A 14,715-nucleotide genomic window follows, 5' to 3' on the forward strand; every position below is an offset into this window, starting at 1 on the left:
TGTGAAATTCATAAACTCTATAATCCAGAATGTATATGGTTTGTGAAAAATGGTTTTTTGATTAAATAAAAGATTTTTTTTTCTTAACTGTTTCATTTATTTACCTCACAGTCATATCACAATTAGAGATAAATGCCTTAAGGCTTACAATTTTCAATGAAGTTGAGATATCAACAAAGTTTACAATAGGAATTATATAATCATTTTGAATTATACAACGAATATTTTGATTATTATTTATTCTCAAAGAATAATCATAATTGCTCAATGTTAGAGGACCCTTTGGTTTAAATCTAAAGACAAAAATAGTTGAACTGTTTATAAAAGTTAGACATGGAACACCATTCACTATTTCTCTTCCTCTAAGTTTTAAACAGTTAATTGTTGATATGGATGGTATAAATCTCCCTGAATAAAAGTTCTTGGCGTTCACGAAAATGTGATATTCATTGAGTTCTTGTTCTATGGCCACTGCCGCAATATTGAAATTATTAAATATTTGTAAAATTTGTTTAACTGTTTTGATGTTTTCGATTATGGGATGAAAGAAAATTCTTTCAATTATCTGAAAAAAAATTATTAGTTTGCTTATTTTTTGTCACTATTTTTACTACTTCCATTTTTTTTTTTTTTTTACTCCTTACTTACTTGAAATTTTTCATTGATGTTCATAGAATCAGGCATCATTGAATCCATAGCCTTCTTCTTTTCTTGGATTATATATTACTAATTATTATATATCAGTGCAAGAGTGAATTAATTTTTTATTACAATAATGATTAAGAAAAAATATAAGAAAACAAATGTTTTTTTTTTTATATTTAAATATAAGTCTAATAATATTCACGTAAGGGTTTCAGTGCAAAAACCATAGGCTTTAGTATGTATAAAATCTTGTGAGATGACCCGTTTGTCATCATTTGCGGAAAGAGAGAGTTTATTAACTTCAAGGGAGAAAACATTATGCTCCTTCGATCTAATAGATCTCATTATGGATAACATGGAAATATTTTCAAATAAAACACGTCTGTAATCTTCAAAACTTATCCGTTTAAGAGTAGTTTTCTGAACTCCTTTAGCACGTTTTTTTATATTACCATCAACATTGATGGCATACATTTTAGGTCTTAAGGCAATCACTTCGTTAATTATTTGTCCATTCACTTCATCTTTAAATTTCCCCAACACTTTTTTATTCTTGGTAGAATAGTTGGGGTGCTCGTGAGGATAGTCTGAGGTGTCAAAATGATGTTCCAACTCCCTCATATCTTTGAACACATCTTCTGTACTTATTTTATATAAGACGGCGTCTGTGTCGGTATAGATAAGGCTTAAACGCTCAGGTCCATATTTGTTGAGCATGACTTCATAGTGGAATCCATAAAGAACAGTTTTTGAGATATCAAGTACAGATAATCCAACGTAAATGGGTTTGTTGAAGTATAATTTTGTTTTAGCCATCTGTACTCCAACTAAATTTTCGTCATATATTTTTCTATCAAGAAAATTCGGTTTTGCAATTAATTTTGATAATCTCTTTTCATTATTTACTAACTCGAAGTTCATTCGCTTGCGAACATTCTCCATGGTCTTACCAAAGTTGGCATTATTATACAATTTATACTGATTTTTTTCAAAATTGTTAGCCGCCTTCTTTCTCATATCAGTATTTAACTTAATGTATGGGAGAAGCCATGGAGATTGTTTAAATTGTATGGCTCTGTGAACTTTCGCTAATTTTAATCCATAATCGAGAGCTTGTTTGAGAGCAGTGTAATGTACAACATATCTCCCCCGTTTACCAAGATGAGGAATTAATTTTTTTATATTTGCTTTGCTTCTAGGAGGTACAATTGATTCCGCAAGGAATGGTAGATCATTGTGAAGCAGATGAAGATGTTTAGGATAGTCCACATCCACTTCCAATATGTATCCACATTCAGAATCATCTGGAATGTCCTGAACTCTTATTTCTTCTGGTCGTTCTACCCATCTGAAACCACCGTATGGTAGAAACCTGCTCTGGGCGTCACCATATAAGTTGTTAGCATCATAGTACATGATAAACACGGATTCTTGAGACGGATCATAATTATGCATGTATCTATTGTTAGCTTTGCAATGTCTTAGTGAAGCTTGACAAATACCTCCTCTTATTCCACGTTCAACCATTAAAATCATATCATAATCCAGTAAAAGTTCTAATTTGACACCGGTTAAACGTAACATCGCATCCCATGCCATTCCTGGTGCTGTGAAATAATGTGCAGGATCAATTTTATGTGTCTCCATTGTTACATTTCTGAAGTTTTGGAAGACATCAGCCAGTAACAAAACATCTGTTTTTAAATAGATATCACTATACTCTCCTAAGGTAGAGCATTCGAAATGATTCCATACCTTCATAGCGTGGTTGTAGTCTTCTTCATCAATGTTACTGTCCATTAATGTGCTGTAAAATGCCTCTTTCGGTGGTAAATTGTTTTCCTCTAACCTCTCCCAAGAGTTAACGTAATCATATGGGAAAACTCCTTTTCTTAATACAAGCGGTAACTGAGTTTCATTGAAAAATTTTGTTGTTTCTCTGAAACTGTTTTTTGGGAGATATAAAACTAATTGACTTAGACTCTCGGACATAAATCTAAATGAGTCAATGAAACGAAATTTTATTCCATTAATGAATTTGGTGAACGAAATAAAATTTTCCTCTGAGTGGGGTAAAATGTCAATCCTCCCAGGTGCCTTAGCTAATTCTTTGATGATGAGATGTGCGTCATATCCGCTGAGGTTGTGAATGATAACGGGGACATAGTTAGGTGTCCTACATCGTAAGTTACATTTATTGCAGACAGGTCCCCTATACATGCCGGAAATATGACAGTGATCACGCACCTTGTGATTATCTTCTGTAAATGCTTGCTTACAGAGATAGCAGATCTTAGCCGCCTTCCATTCTCTCTCTTCTAATTCGTCAATCAGCATTTCTTCATTAATTTTTAAAATTTTGTTAATAGAAACTGATAAGTCTTTGAGATGGTCTAAGAAATATTGAGCAGCATTACTTCCTCTATACAAGAATGGTTCTTTAGTCAACCAAAGATGATCTATTTCATCGCTAGTTTTAACGTATGTACAAAATGAAAATGGTATATGTTCTTGATATTTCGTTGTGTATGAACTCGCTGGAGAAGGTGTGCATGTATGTATTTGATTTAAAATGCACTCAAAATCTGCATAAATCACAAAATTCACTTTTAACTGATGTTCAACGTTTTTGAATTTAATAATGGGCTCATCAGTTGGGAGTTTAACGGCTACTGGATCATTATCATTGCAATATATACTATGCTCAGTTAATTTCTCAGCCGCAGTTCTCCCATGCTGATTGTCAAAGTGAGTGAAACAACGCTTACATACTTTAATCACACCATTATGTCTAGTCTTTTGATTACGTACTAATTTCTCAAAGTCCTTAATGTATACATAATGGTGTTTTCCGCCATCTTCTAAGAGCAAAAGGTCTCGATGGTCTGGCAATTCTTTGTTCGTAACCTTCAACGGATAAATTGCATCCTCTTCATCAAGTGCAAATACATTTATGGAAATACTATTTTCCTTCTCAAATTTTCTAATCTGATGAAGCGGTGTTGGGAAGGCAATACAGGAAAAATCATAATTGTGAGACATATGCTTATATTTACTAACTCGTTGAGGATCTTTATCAACATATTTAGCTAGCACTGCATATCTGAAACACTGTTCATCATAATTCTCTGGATTTATACAAGCTTTCTTAGCTGCAATCGCGTCAGGAAGTTTTATATAAGTTGACCCTCCCAATGGCTTGTACATATTTATTCTCAACCTCGCGCCATCAACGCCAACTAGTTGCCAGCCACTTTTTTTTTAACTGACTTTCTTCCATTTCATTTACTAGTTTCTTGAATTCCTGTTCGAGAAACTCATCGAGATCGGTAGTTGTGTAAACAGCTTTGTTGCGAGTTTTAAAAGCGCGATCGCTCTGCTCTCCAGCTACATTTTCAAAGAGGCATTCAACTACTATGTTAATCTTCAAAGCATGTTTCTTTTCTAACTGAAGTTTAATTAGTTCAGACAGACGGCTTTTAATAGAGTGCAGAAATGTAACCAGGTCTTCAAATTCCGAAGAACGCACAAAATAAGATTTTAACCTTTCTGAACATGCTGATTCATATTGCTCTGATTTAAGTTTTAAAAGTTGAATCTTGGGTGGTTCCTGACAGTTTTTCTTTAATGTTTGCTGATGTCTATCAATAGAAACATCCTCATCAACTCTTACTTTCTTGAGAGGTGGTTGTCCAATACAAAAAGATTCATGTCTATCTCTATTAAATTTGTTACTAAAAATATTTTTGCATATTTTGCAAGAGTAACTAACATTACCCTCACAAAATCTCTCATGTCTTCGAAGATTATTTTTTAAAGTGAAGGACTTACTACATTTAATGCAGTAGTTGGATGACATTATGAAACACACGGTTTTGCATGTAACCCTCACTGACACAGGTCTGAATGAAACAGAACTATTGTGAATTATTATAAGCTTTTTATTATTTTGCTTAGGGAATATCCTCTATTTCCACTGAAAACCTTGGTTATTATTTCGTTATCAGACTTATATTTTTTTATAAAATGTATTATGCAAATTCTAACTGAAAAGATTTATTTTTTCCAATACCCTTATAAATAAGGGAAAGCGTAAGAGGTTTGTATTTATTAATAATTTTTTCATCTATCTTTTTTGTGAAAATTTTCGGTAAAAAACATCTCAATTTTCTATTCTTTTCTTTTAGAATTACGTAGATACTTTCCCCAAATTTCGTATTTATTTTATTAAAACTGATAATGGGGTAGGCTGTGTTGAGAGTTAAATCTCTCACAGAAAGGTATTGGGTCTCTTCTTCTTCTGCTATTTGGTTTAATAATTCCTTTAAATCAGACATCTAAAAACAGGGAAATTAAAAGTAATGCTAATTAACTACTAGTTACTATAGACTCTGAAAGAAAAAAAAGTAAAAAAACATACAAATCGTACTAACTGTGATATGGGAGTTTTCTTCAGCAGACACACAGGACAGCAAACTCAGTAAAATCCTAGCTGAAGGTGGTTTATAAACACAATAATATCCTCCCCCACCAACTCGTATTTAACTTGCGATGGTAAATGATTCTTCGTACTTTAACAGCCATGTTTATGAAGATGGGCTATAGAATGTTTATGTCCGTGGGAAAAATTTAATATCAGCAATTCAAAGTAATATTAGCATTTGCACTTTCAACTAATGCGGAAGTAATGTAATGTACATACAATGTATGTAGAGATGCGGAGGGTAATGAACGGACACTTAGTACTTTAATATTCCCCCATTGTGTAGAACTAATTTACTAAAGATTAATATGCATTTTCTAGTATTGGTGACCTAGCATTTCAATATGTGACCATATAGACAGCTATGAATTTTAATATAAAAAGGTTAGTGGTCTTAACCAGGAAAAGATGAACTGCGGAAGTAATGTAATGTAATGTACATACATACAATGTATGTAGAGATGCGGAGGGTAATGAACTGACACTTAGTACTTTAATATCCCCCCCCCCGCAAACATACACCTCACGCTCCATCGGCACAGCTACGGCGAGGAAAGGCGGAGTGACCGCCCCAACTTGATAGACCTTAAATAATACATATTTTTACCAGTAACACTGATGGTCTAGTGGTTAGAGTTGCTGACTTTAGAGTAAAAGATCGCAGGATCGAAGCTAGGAGTATTTTAAAAAACTTTTTTTCTTATATTAACCTGACCCCCAACCCCCCAACCCACATGAAGGAAGGAGGGGATTTGGATCCGACGTTGATGACGTAATGCGCCAGATCTCTCTTTTTCCCTCTACTCATTTCATCTGGGGCTAGAGTCCCCGAATAATAAACTTATTCTCCAAGAACTTATTAAATGGCGGAATAATTCTAATATTGTGTATATTTATTTATTATTCCAACTTTAATTGGCTGTTTTGTTCGTTTTGTGTTTTTTTTTTTCGCGTTCAAATCATATTTTCGCAGTTTTCGTGCAGAAAACTCACAAAATTTTGAAATAGTCGGAATAATGGACGATTCTAACGTTTTAGAATAGAAAAGCTTGATTGTAACTACCAACACAAATTTAATGGCTAAAAAAAAGTCTGTTCTGAACACTTATATGACTTAAAAGTTTAAAAGGCATTTTCTTTTAAAACCATATCTATATTTAATTGTTACAATTTAATAGATTTATCAAAATGATTAACCTTGATCTTGATTACTGTCAGGCTAGTTCCCATCAGAATCTGATAAAACTTGTTATTGATGGGCCAGAAAACTGTCTGAGGAATCTATCCCGTATGGTTGAACTTGGGGCAGTTCAATAAGTCTACCGTATCCTTGGAGTAAAGAGTGAACAATCAATGGAGTAATGAGTGAACAATCAATGGAGTAAAGTGTGAACAATCAATGGAGTAAAGAGTGAACAATCCTTGGAGAAAAGAGTGAACAATCCTTGGAGTAAAGAGTGAACAATCCTTGGAGTAAAGAGTGAACAATCAATGGAGTAAAGAGTGAACAATCCTTGGAGTAAAGAGTGAACAATCAATGGAGTAAAGAGTGAACAATCAATGGAGTAAAGAGTGAACAATCCTTGGAATAGAGAGTGAATAATCAATGGAGTAAAGAGTGAACAATCAATGGAGTTAAGAGTGAACAATCCATTGAGTAAAGTGTGAACAATCAATGGAATAAAGAGTGAATAATCCTTGGAGTAAAGAGTGAACAATCAATGGAGTCAAAAGTGAACAATCAATGGAGTAAAGAGTGAAAAACAATGGAGTAAAGAGTGAACAATCAATGCAGTAAATAGTGAACAATCGATGGAGTAAAGAGTGAACAATCGATGGAGTAAAGAGTGAACAATCCTTAGAGTAGAGTGAATAAACAATGGAGTAAAGAGTGAACAATCCTTAGAGTAAAGAGTGATTAAACAATGGAGTAAAGAGTGAATAATCAATGGAGTAAAGAGTGAACAATCCATGGTGTAAAGTGTGAACAATCAATAAAGAGTGAATAATCAATGGAGTAAAGAGTGAACAATCCATGGTGTAAAGTGTGAACAATCAATAAAGTGTGAACAATCAATGGAATAAAGAGTGAACAATCCTTGGAGTAAAGAGTGAACAAACCTTGGAATAAAGAGTGAACAATCCTTGGAGTAAAGAATGAACAATAATCCATTCAGTACAGTAGAATTTATGGTGGACCGATTTTTAATCAAAACCCTGAGTATAAATGTGAATATAAACGAAATGTGAAATTTGATCTTCTTGGGAACTCCCGTTTTTTGAAGTTTTCCTAGTTAAATATTCATAAAAGATAATTTTTTCACATCCGAGTTTTCATAGAAAAATTCCAAAACTCTGCTCGATTTTTAATTAATACTTTTACCATGGAGGACACGAGAAGGTCATAAATAAATTGTACGAGTTTTTGGGCCTGCATTAATAATTATAAATTTAAATAAGCTACATTAAAATTTTAGAGGAACAAGTACAGTAAGGGGGGATAGTGGTGCGGGCAGAGAAACTGGGCTAATTAGGTTATTCAATTTTATTACCGCTCGGGTTTGCCAGATTCACAAAGTTTTTGCATAAACCCAATAATGTATTATACAAAAAGTAGTATGTAGTAATGCTGAGAGTAAATTTATGAAATGTATGCAACTGGAATAACTTCCGGTCCCCCTACCCGCAGCCTCTTGCTTCTGAACCAAAAAATGGTGGAACGGTGGAAGTATCTTGTTTGTTTTGTTTCTGTGTTGTGCTGTGCATAAAATTAATGCACCTTTCAAAAACTGCATTGTATACAGCCAGCCTGTGTGTGTTAATGTCGCCTTGTTTGTTAGCATAATGAAGTTTTGAACAGCATTTACCCTATATCTACGGTTTTAAATTTATGAGATGATAAAAAGTTTTTATCCATTGATATCCAGTGGACCGTCCGTCCACTTGGCGGAGGGATTGCAGTGACGGTTTGGTTGGCTGCATTGGGGTCTCTCCCACTCTGGGCTCTTGGTCTGGTTGTGGGGGGGATAAGGGAAGGGGGAATGATCTCTTGTTTTATGCAACAGCACTAAATACTTTGGCGTTTACCAACCATTACCACGAGAGTGAGTTCTGTCAGTCTGTCTGTCTGTCTGCATAATGTGCGAGTCCTTGGTGCTTGTAATGATGTGAAGCGCTTTACAGTTTTGTATGAGTAGAGTGCGGCCCCAAAATGGGATATGTTCAAACGAATAATGGGACAACTCTATCTACTTGTTTTACTCTATCTATCCCATCACATGTTTTTTTTACCAGTTTGAGGACAAAACAAACTCGAGATCACTTTTGAATATGTTGTAGCCGACAAAGAGATTGTATTTTTTTTTTTTGATGAAACATTTTTATTTTGCCTAGTTTTATGTGTTTAAGTGGACAGTCGTTATGCATTTGTTTATTATCCTCTTCTATCGTTTATTTTGTTTCTGTTTTGCCAAATACGATCTGCTTTTTGCATGTTTTCCGGCTCGTTGCGAATGGGGGAAATATTTATTCCTGCTCATATATTCTTCTGCCTCCCCCGCCACCACTCGGGTTTATCCTACAAAAACTCGTGTATTACATCATATCCGCTTTAGGAAGGAAATTCTCTGCAAAATAATAAAAACACAATGTTCATGTAAGCTCATCAACCAAAAATAAAACATGCACTTGTTTTATTGTGATTTTATTGTGTAGATGTTTGTTTGTAAACCAATTTTTACTTTTACGTAAAAATAACATTGCGCGATTGTTTTTTGACTTAAATAAGTCTTTAAATTTGCTATCATATGGAGGCAATCCAAAAAACCTAATGATAACAAAATCGGGGGATACAGTTTGGCATAATAGTTTCGAATCTATCGTCTACATCCAAAATTAAAATTAGACCACTGGATAGCTAAAGGATCAAGGAATTCATGACGATAAGCAAGGACTGTGACGCATGAGATCATTTTGCTGCGTATCGAGATTTGCAATTTGTATAACTTTTGACTCGGAGAAGCTACGATGTTCGTTTAAGTTTTAATCGTCAGCTGTCGTCACAATCTATCGATTCTATATAAAACATTAGTGTAAAATAGTGACAGTGAATATAATAAGGTGTTAGGATAAAAAAATATTATCAAAAATATATAATGTCGGCCTATACGCGTCGAAAAGCCAAAACCAAATACAGAGACCGGTATACGGTTGGAAAGGACTTCTCAAGAACAATCGAATGCTAATAATAAAACACCATATGACCGAGTCAAGCTGTGCCGTCGGGAACGTAAAAGAATGAATGCGGCCGAGCGGTTCAACGACGGTGTCCAGTACATCTGCAGCTGGGGCGGTTGAAATTATGCGATTGGATGATGAAATAGCTTCTACATCGACAACAGACTGTATAGGCATAGATTGTGTTCGATCGTCGATTATGAAGGCACATTGTTTCATTCTAAATACATAAATAAAAATATTTTATACAAAAAAATATAACCCTTTACGTAAACGTATTCACGTACAACACACGGCCCATGACACAGTCACAGTTTTTTTTTTTTTTTTAATATTGGCCCTGATAAAAGTGTTTACGATGACAATCGGGTCAAAATTACAAATAAGTATGCCAGGTTCAATTAAAATCGATGAACCATTTTTGAAAACAATCTAACGTTAGGAGATTAGCTGGCAAGTATAATATAGACAATGATGGCAGATGAAGTATAACTAGAGGAGAACAACAGCAACAAAATAAACCTTGAGATACCAGATGAATCAATATCCAATAGAATCAAAAGATCTCTTTCGCACCAGGATAGAGGCGGTTGTTTTACTGGAAAAAAAAAAAAAAAATTGCAACAGCCATCTTAAGATTGTTCTTAGTGGGGAGAGAAGAAACAGTTGACAGAAAACTTTTTTGTAAATAAAGAATCCAGACGAGAGATTCTGTGGGAGAGATGTGGGCACTGGAGTAGCGCAATTGGAGTTGATGGATATAAAGCAGAGGAAATGATACTTTTCCAGATTTTCTTTGATCTTCCCACGGCGATACAAAAGAAACAGAACCAAAAGGAAGAGCGAAGAAGGAAAATAAGACAGGAAATTCTAAAAACTTTTTCTTTATTTTTAAAAATAAAATGAATGGAGTTCGATTTTACTCGTATCTTTGGTATATTGCTACAGCGATGTTGCTAGCCGAACTTGAATGAACAGGAATAGAAGGGGTATACCAAACAATGGTATAAAAGTTTCAAAACAGCTGTTTTGCTGGGCATTGCAAGGTCATACAACTGTGAAAGTGGATGATTTTTTTTGTCTTAAAAGTGGGTAATTGGATTCGGGTAACTGCGTTGGTGTTTCTACTGATGGTGGATAATTAAGTAAAAATCTAGGATAAATTTAGCGCTGTTACAGCCTGATGTTTTCATATATAAGCTTATACAGGGTGTTCATTTTAAGACGGTTCAAATGCATTTCATGCTTAAACGGTTAATCTAAGCTTTTAAAATTTGAATTTTCATAGAAAAATCACTCAGAAAACCACTATTTCCCGATATTAAGAAAAATACTAGCTTTACGGCCTTGGCAATATTTTTAGTAGAAAGGGGATGAAAAAATACATAAAAATGACCTATCGCGTGCTCTTCTTTCTCTTTGATAACAAGTTAAAAAATTGAAATATGATTAATAAATACCAGATTTTGAAATGGCCTAGCACCTTTAATTTTGAAGATATCGAATTGCGGTTTCCGTTTCTTTCATAACTTTTTGTACTCTTTAAAACTGTGTACTTGAAAATGGGGGTCAACCGCGAAAACCCTCACTTTTGGTCGCGTGTCAGCCGCGTATGCAGGCAGGAATCTAAAATCAAGTCACATATTCTGAAACTAGAGGTGACGGGCAACAAATTTTTTCTCTACCATTTTTTGCTCAGATAAACCGTTTAAGCATGAAATGCATTTGAACCGTCTTAAAATGAACACCCTGTATACAATCATATCCAAATATGACCAGCCTAATCATCAGCTGATAGGATATAAAGAGATCGGCAAGAAATGCTTACTTTAAAAAGGGGGTTAAAGTTGAAGTAGCACTGGTCTAAGTAATAGATACATCAAAATGCTTTTACTTTTATTAAATACTTATCTGCTTGTCACATAAAAGGAAGTCTCTACTACTATCGAGAGCGTTCCCTATCGAATAGCTCTTTCGATAATTCACAACTTCACTGTTATACAGTTCACTTAATCAAATCGCTTTCTTCCACGATAAAACCAAATCCATAACAGTTCGCCCTAAGCCGTTTCATAATTCCTTCTCCAGTGAGGATAAGAATAATGGTAAATAAAATTAGCAATATTCTAAGGAAGTTAACTGTTTGATTTAACTAGAAAATTGTATTTCTAAATATTTCCTTGGTGAATGAGATTTTCATAATGCTGTCAGCAAAATTTAGGAGAGCCGTCAAACTGTGCGGCAGTTCCGTGTCAACAGTAGCTTCACTGTTATCTCTACTCTGTACTTCAAAGAGTCTCTGTGTCGTTCTGCAAAGAGGTCTGTCAGTCGGCATCTCACCACTGTGCTCTCGCCTAAGTAGAGGATTATCTTCTTGTGGCGGTAACTCTGGAGCGGAGGTCGGTGCAGAATCAAATGAAAAGCAACCCCCCACCACCTTATTCACGTTACCACAATTACAGTTGATGACGTCAGACACCTCAAATGTTTGAACTCCAGATTGGTGCCGGTAATTGTGGATTTCCTTGAAATTCTAGTTTACCACTTTCACACTGCCGTATTTCCGGTTCCTTTTACTATAAACATAAGCGAGCAGAATCGTCGAGTTATTTTAAGGTGGTTCTCAGATGTGATAAAACAGCTAATCTTTATTTCCAATTAAAGTTAAGTACGCATTGCTGGAACATATCTGTGTGATTTAATCCTGTCGTTGCATGCATGTTTATACCTGACCGGTTTCAAATTTTCATCCATAATCAGAGGTAAAATAATCAGTTTATTGTAGAGCAATGATTCTCAACCTTTTTTTTTGTCGCGGCGGCACACTTTTAACAATTTCAAAATATGACAGTACACTAACAATAAGTTTAAAAGAATTCTACTTATCCATAATACACTGTGTAAAATAGTTGTATGTTTATTTTCAATGTAAAATAAAATAATATTGTAATACAAAAACAACAGTATATGTTTATTAAGGGATTAATTACAAGTTAATAATAAGAATACTTTTAATGAGAAATTTGAGCTTGAAGTTTTTTTGATAATTACTGTTCATATTTGGTCGTATAAATGATAATGCTACTCTCATATCGTCTTCTACAATTTAATATATAATAATTTTTATTGTATGCATTTCTAAATTTTGGCGACACACTTCAGAAACTTTCGCGGCACGCAAAAGTGCCGCGCGTTACAGTGGTTGAGAATTCATTGGTGTAGACCAGTGGTTCTTAACCTTTTCATAGACGCGGAACACAATTATATGTAAATATTTTTCTCGCGGAACACTAACATTAAATAATTTGAAATTCGGTATTTAGCAAGAACATAAAATTAAATTCAAATTAAAAAAAAAGGAACAATTTTTTGTTTTCGTATCTTTCCTAAGTTTCTAAATTTCATTACATTTAAAATTGAAATTTCGCGGAACACATGGACCATATTCGCAGAACACCAGTTAAGAACCACTGCTTTATATCTTCTAAAATTCCATATCAATACGTGGTTCACAGTTGGAGAAATAGAACGGCCATAATTTTACAGAATTTCATGACCCAAAAAATTTTCAACCCTTTATATCTTCTACAATTATAGATCTGTGCACAAAATAACTATAGTTTATAATTGAGAAAAACAAAGTGTACAAGAGAACAAAATTCCATACGAATACGTGGTTCACAGTGGGAGATATAGAACGGCCATAATTTTACAGAATTTCATGACCCAAAAAATTTTCAACCCTTTATATCTTCTACAATTATAGATCTGTGCACAAAATAACTATAGTTTATAATTGAGAAAAACAAAGTGTACAAGAGAAAAAAATTTCATACGATTACGTGGTTTCTAGTGGGAGATATAGAACGATTATAATTTTAAAGAATTTCATGACCCAAAAAATTTTCAACCCTTTATATCTTCTACAATTATAGATCTGAGCACAAAATAACTATAGTTTATAATTGAGAAAAAAAAGTGCATAAGAAAACAAAATTTCATACGAATACGTGGTTCACAGTGGGAGATATAGAACGGCCATAATTTTACAGAATTTCATGACCCAAAAAATTTTCAACCCTTTATATCTTCTACAATTATAGATCTGTGCACAAAATAACTATAGTTTATAATTGAGAAAAACAAAATGTACAAGAGAACAAAATTTGATACGAATACGTGGTTCACAGTAGGAGATATAGAATGGCCATAATTTTACAGAATTTCATGACCCAAAAAATTTTCAACCCTTTATATCTTCTACAATTATAGATCTGTGCACAAAATAACTATAGTTTATAATTGAGGAAAACAAAGTGTACAAGTGAACAAAATTTCATACGAATACGTGGTTCACAGTGGGAGATATAGAATGGCCATAATTTTACAGAATTTCATGACCCAAAAAATTTTCAACCCTTTATATCTTCTACAATTATAGATCTGTGCACAAAATAACTATAGTTTATAATTGAGAAAAACAAAGTGTACAAGAGAAAAAAAATCCATACCAATACGTGGTTCAAAGTGGGAGATATAGAACGGCCATAATTTTACAGAATTTCATGACCCAAAAAATTTTCAACCCTTTATATCTTCTACAATTATAGATCTGTGCACAAAATAACTATAGTTTATAATTGAGAAAAACAAAGAGTACAAGAGAACAAAATTTCATACGAATACGTGGTTTACAGTAGAAGATACAGAACGGCTGTAATTTTACAGAATTTCATGACCCAAAAAATTTTCAACCCTTTATATCTTCTACAATTATAGATCTGTGCACAAAATAACTATAGTTTATAATTGAGAAAAACAAAGTGTACAAGAGAACAAAATTTCATACGAATACGTGGTTTAAAGTAGAAGATATAGAACGGCTGTAATTTTACAGAATTTCATGACCCAAAAAAATTTCAACCCTTTATATCTTCTACAATTATAGATCTGTGCACAAAATAACTATAGTTTATAATTGAGAAAAACAAAGTGTACAAGAGAAAAAAATTCCATACCAATACGTGGTTCACAGTGGGACATATAGAATGGCCATAATTTTACAGAATTTCATGACCCAAAAAATTTTCAACCCTTTATATCTTCTACAATTATAGATCTGTGCACAAAATAACTATAGTTTATAATTGAGAAAAACAAAATGTACAAGAGAACAAAATTTGATACGAATACGTGGTTCACAGTGGGAGATATAGTATGGCCATAATTTTACAGAATTTCATGACCCAAAAAATTTTCAACCCTTTATATCTTCTACAATTATAGATCTGTGCACAAAATAACTATAGTTTATAATTGAGGAAAACAAAGTGTACAAGTGAACAAAATTT

The 14,715-nt window shown here is 33.6% G+C and overlaps 2 protein-coding genes across 3 annotated transcripts in view; one reads left to right on the forward strand and one right to left on the reverse strand.

Annotated features, from left to right (window-relative positions):
- The window catches only part of LOC141453409 (uncharacterized), a 602,514-nt gene that overhangs the window by 175,027 nt on the left and 412,772 nt on the right, over nt 1-14,715 (forward strand). The gene's annotated exons all lie outside the window — the stretch shown is intronic.
- On the reverse strand, nt 82-5,633 carry LOC141453410 (uncharacterized). Its single transcript, XM_074126615.1, has 3 exons — nt 5,079-5,633; nt 649-4,982; nt 82-565 (listed from the first exon to the last, which is right to left on the reverse strand). The coding sequence occupies exon 2, from the start codon at nt 3,850-3,852 to the stop codon at nt 844-846; it is 3,009 nt and encodes a 1,002-aa protein (XP_073982716.1). The 5' UTR covers nt 3,853-4,982; nt 5,079-5,633; the 3' UTR covers nt 82-565; nt 649-843.

The sequence above is a fragment of the Rhodnius prolixus genome, unplaced genomic scaffold (assembly GCF_049639745.1).
Source record: "Rhodnius prolixus isolate KJV_2025 unplaced genomic scaffold, Rpr scaffold_3, whole genome shotgun sequence".
Lineage (NCBI taxonomy): Eukaryota > Metazoa > Arthropoda > Insecta > Hemiptera > Reduviidae > Rhodnius > Rhodnius prolixus.

Excerpts from the sequence above, each read along its gene's own strand:
- LOC141453410 (XM_074126615.1), bottom strand. The coding sequence starts at position 3,852 with ATGTACAAGCCATTGGGAGGGTCAACTTATATAAAACTTCCTGACGCG.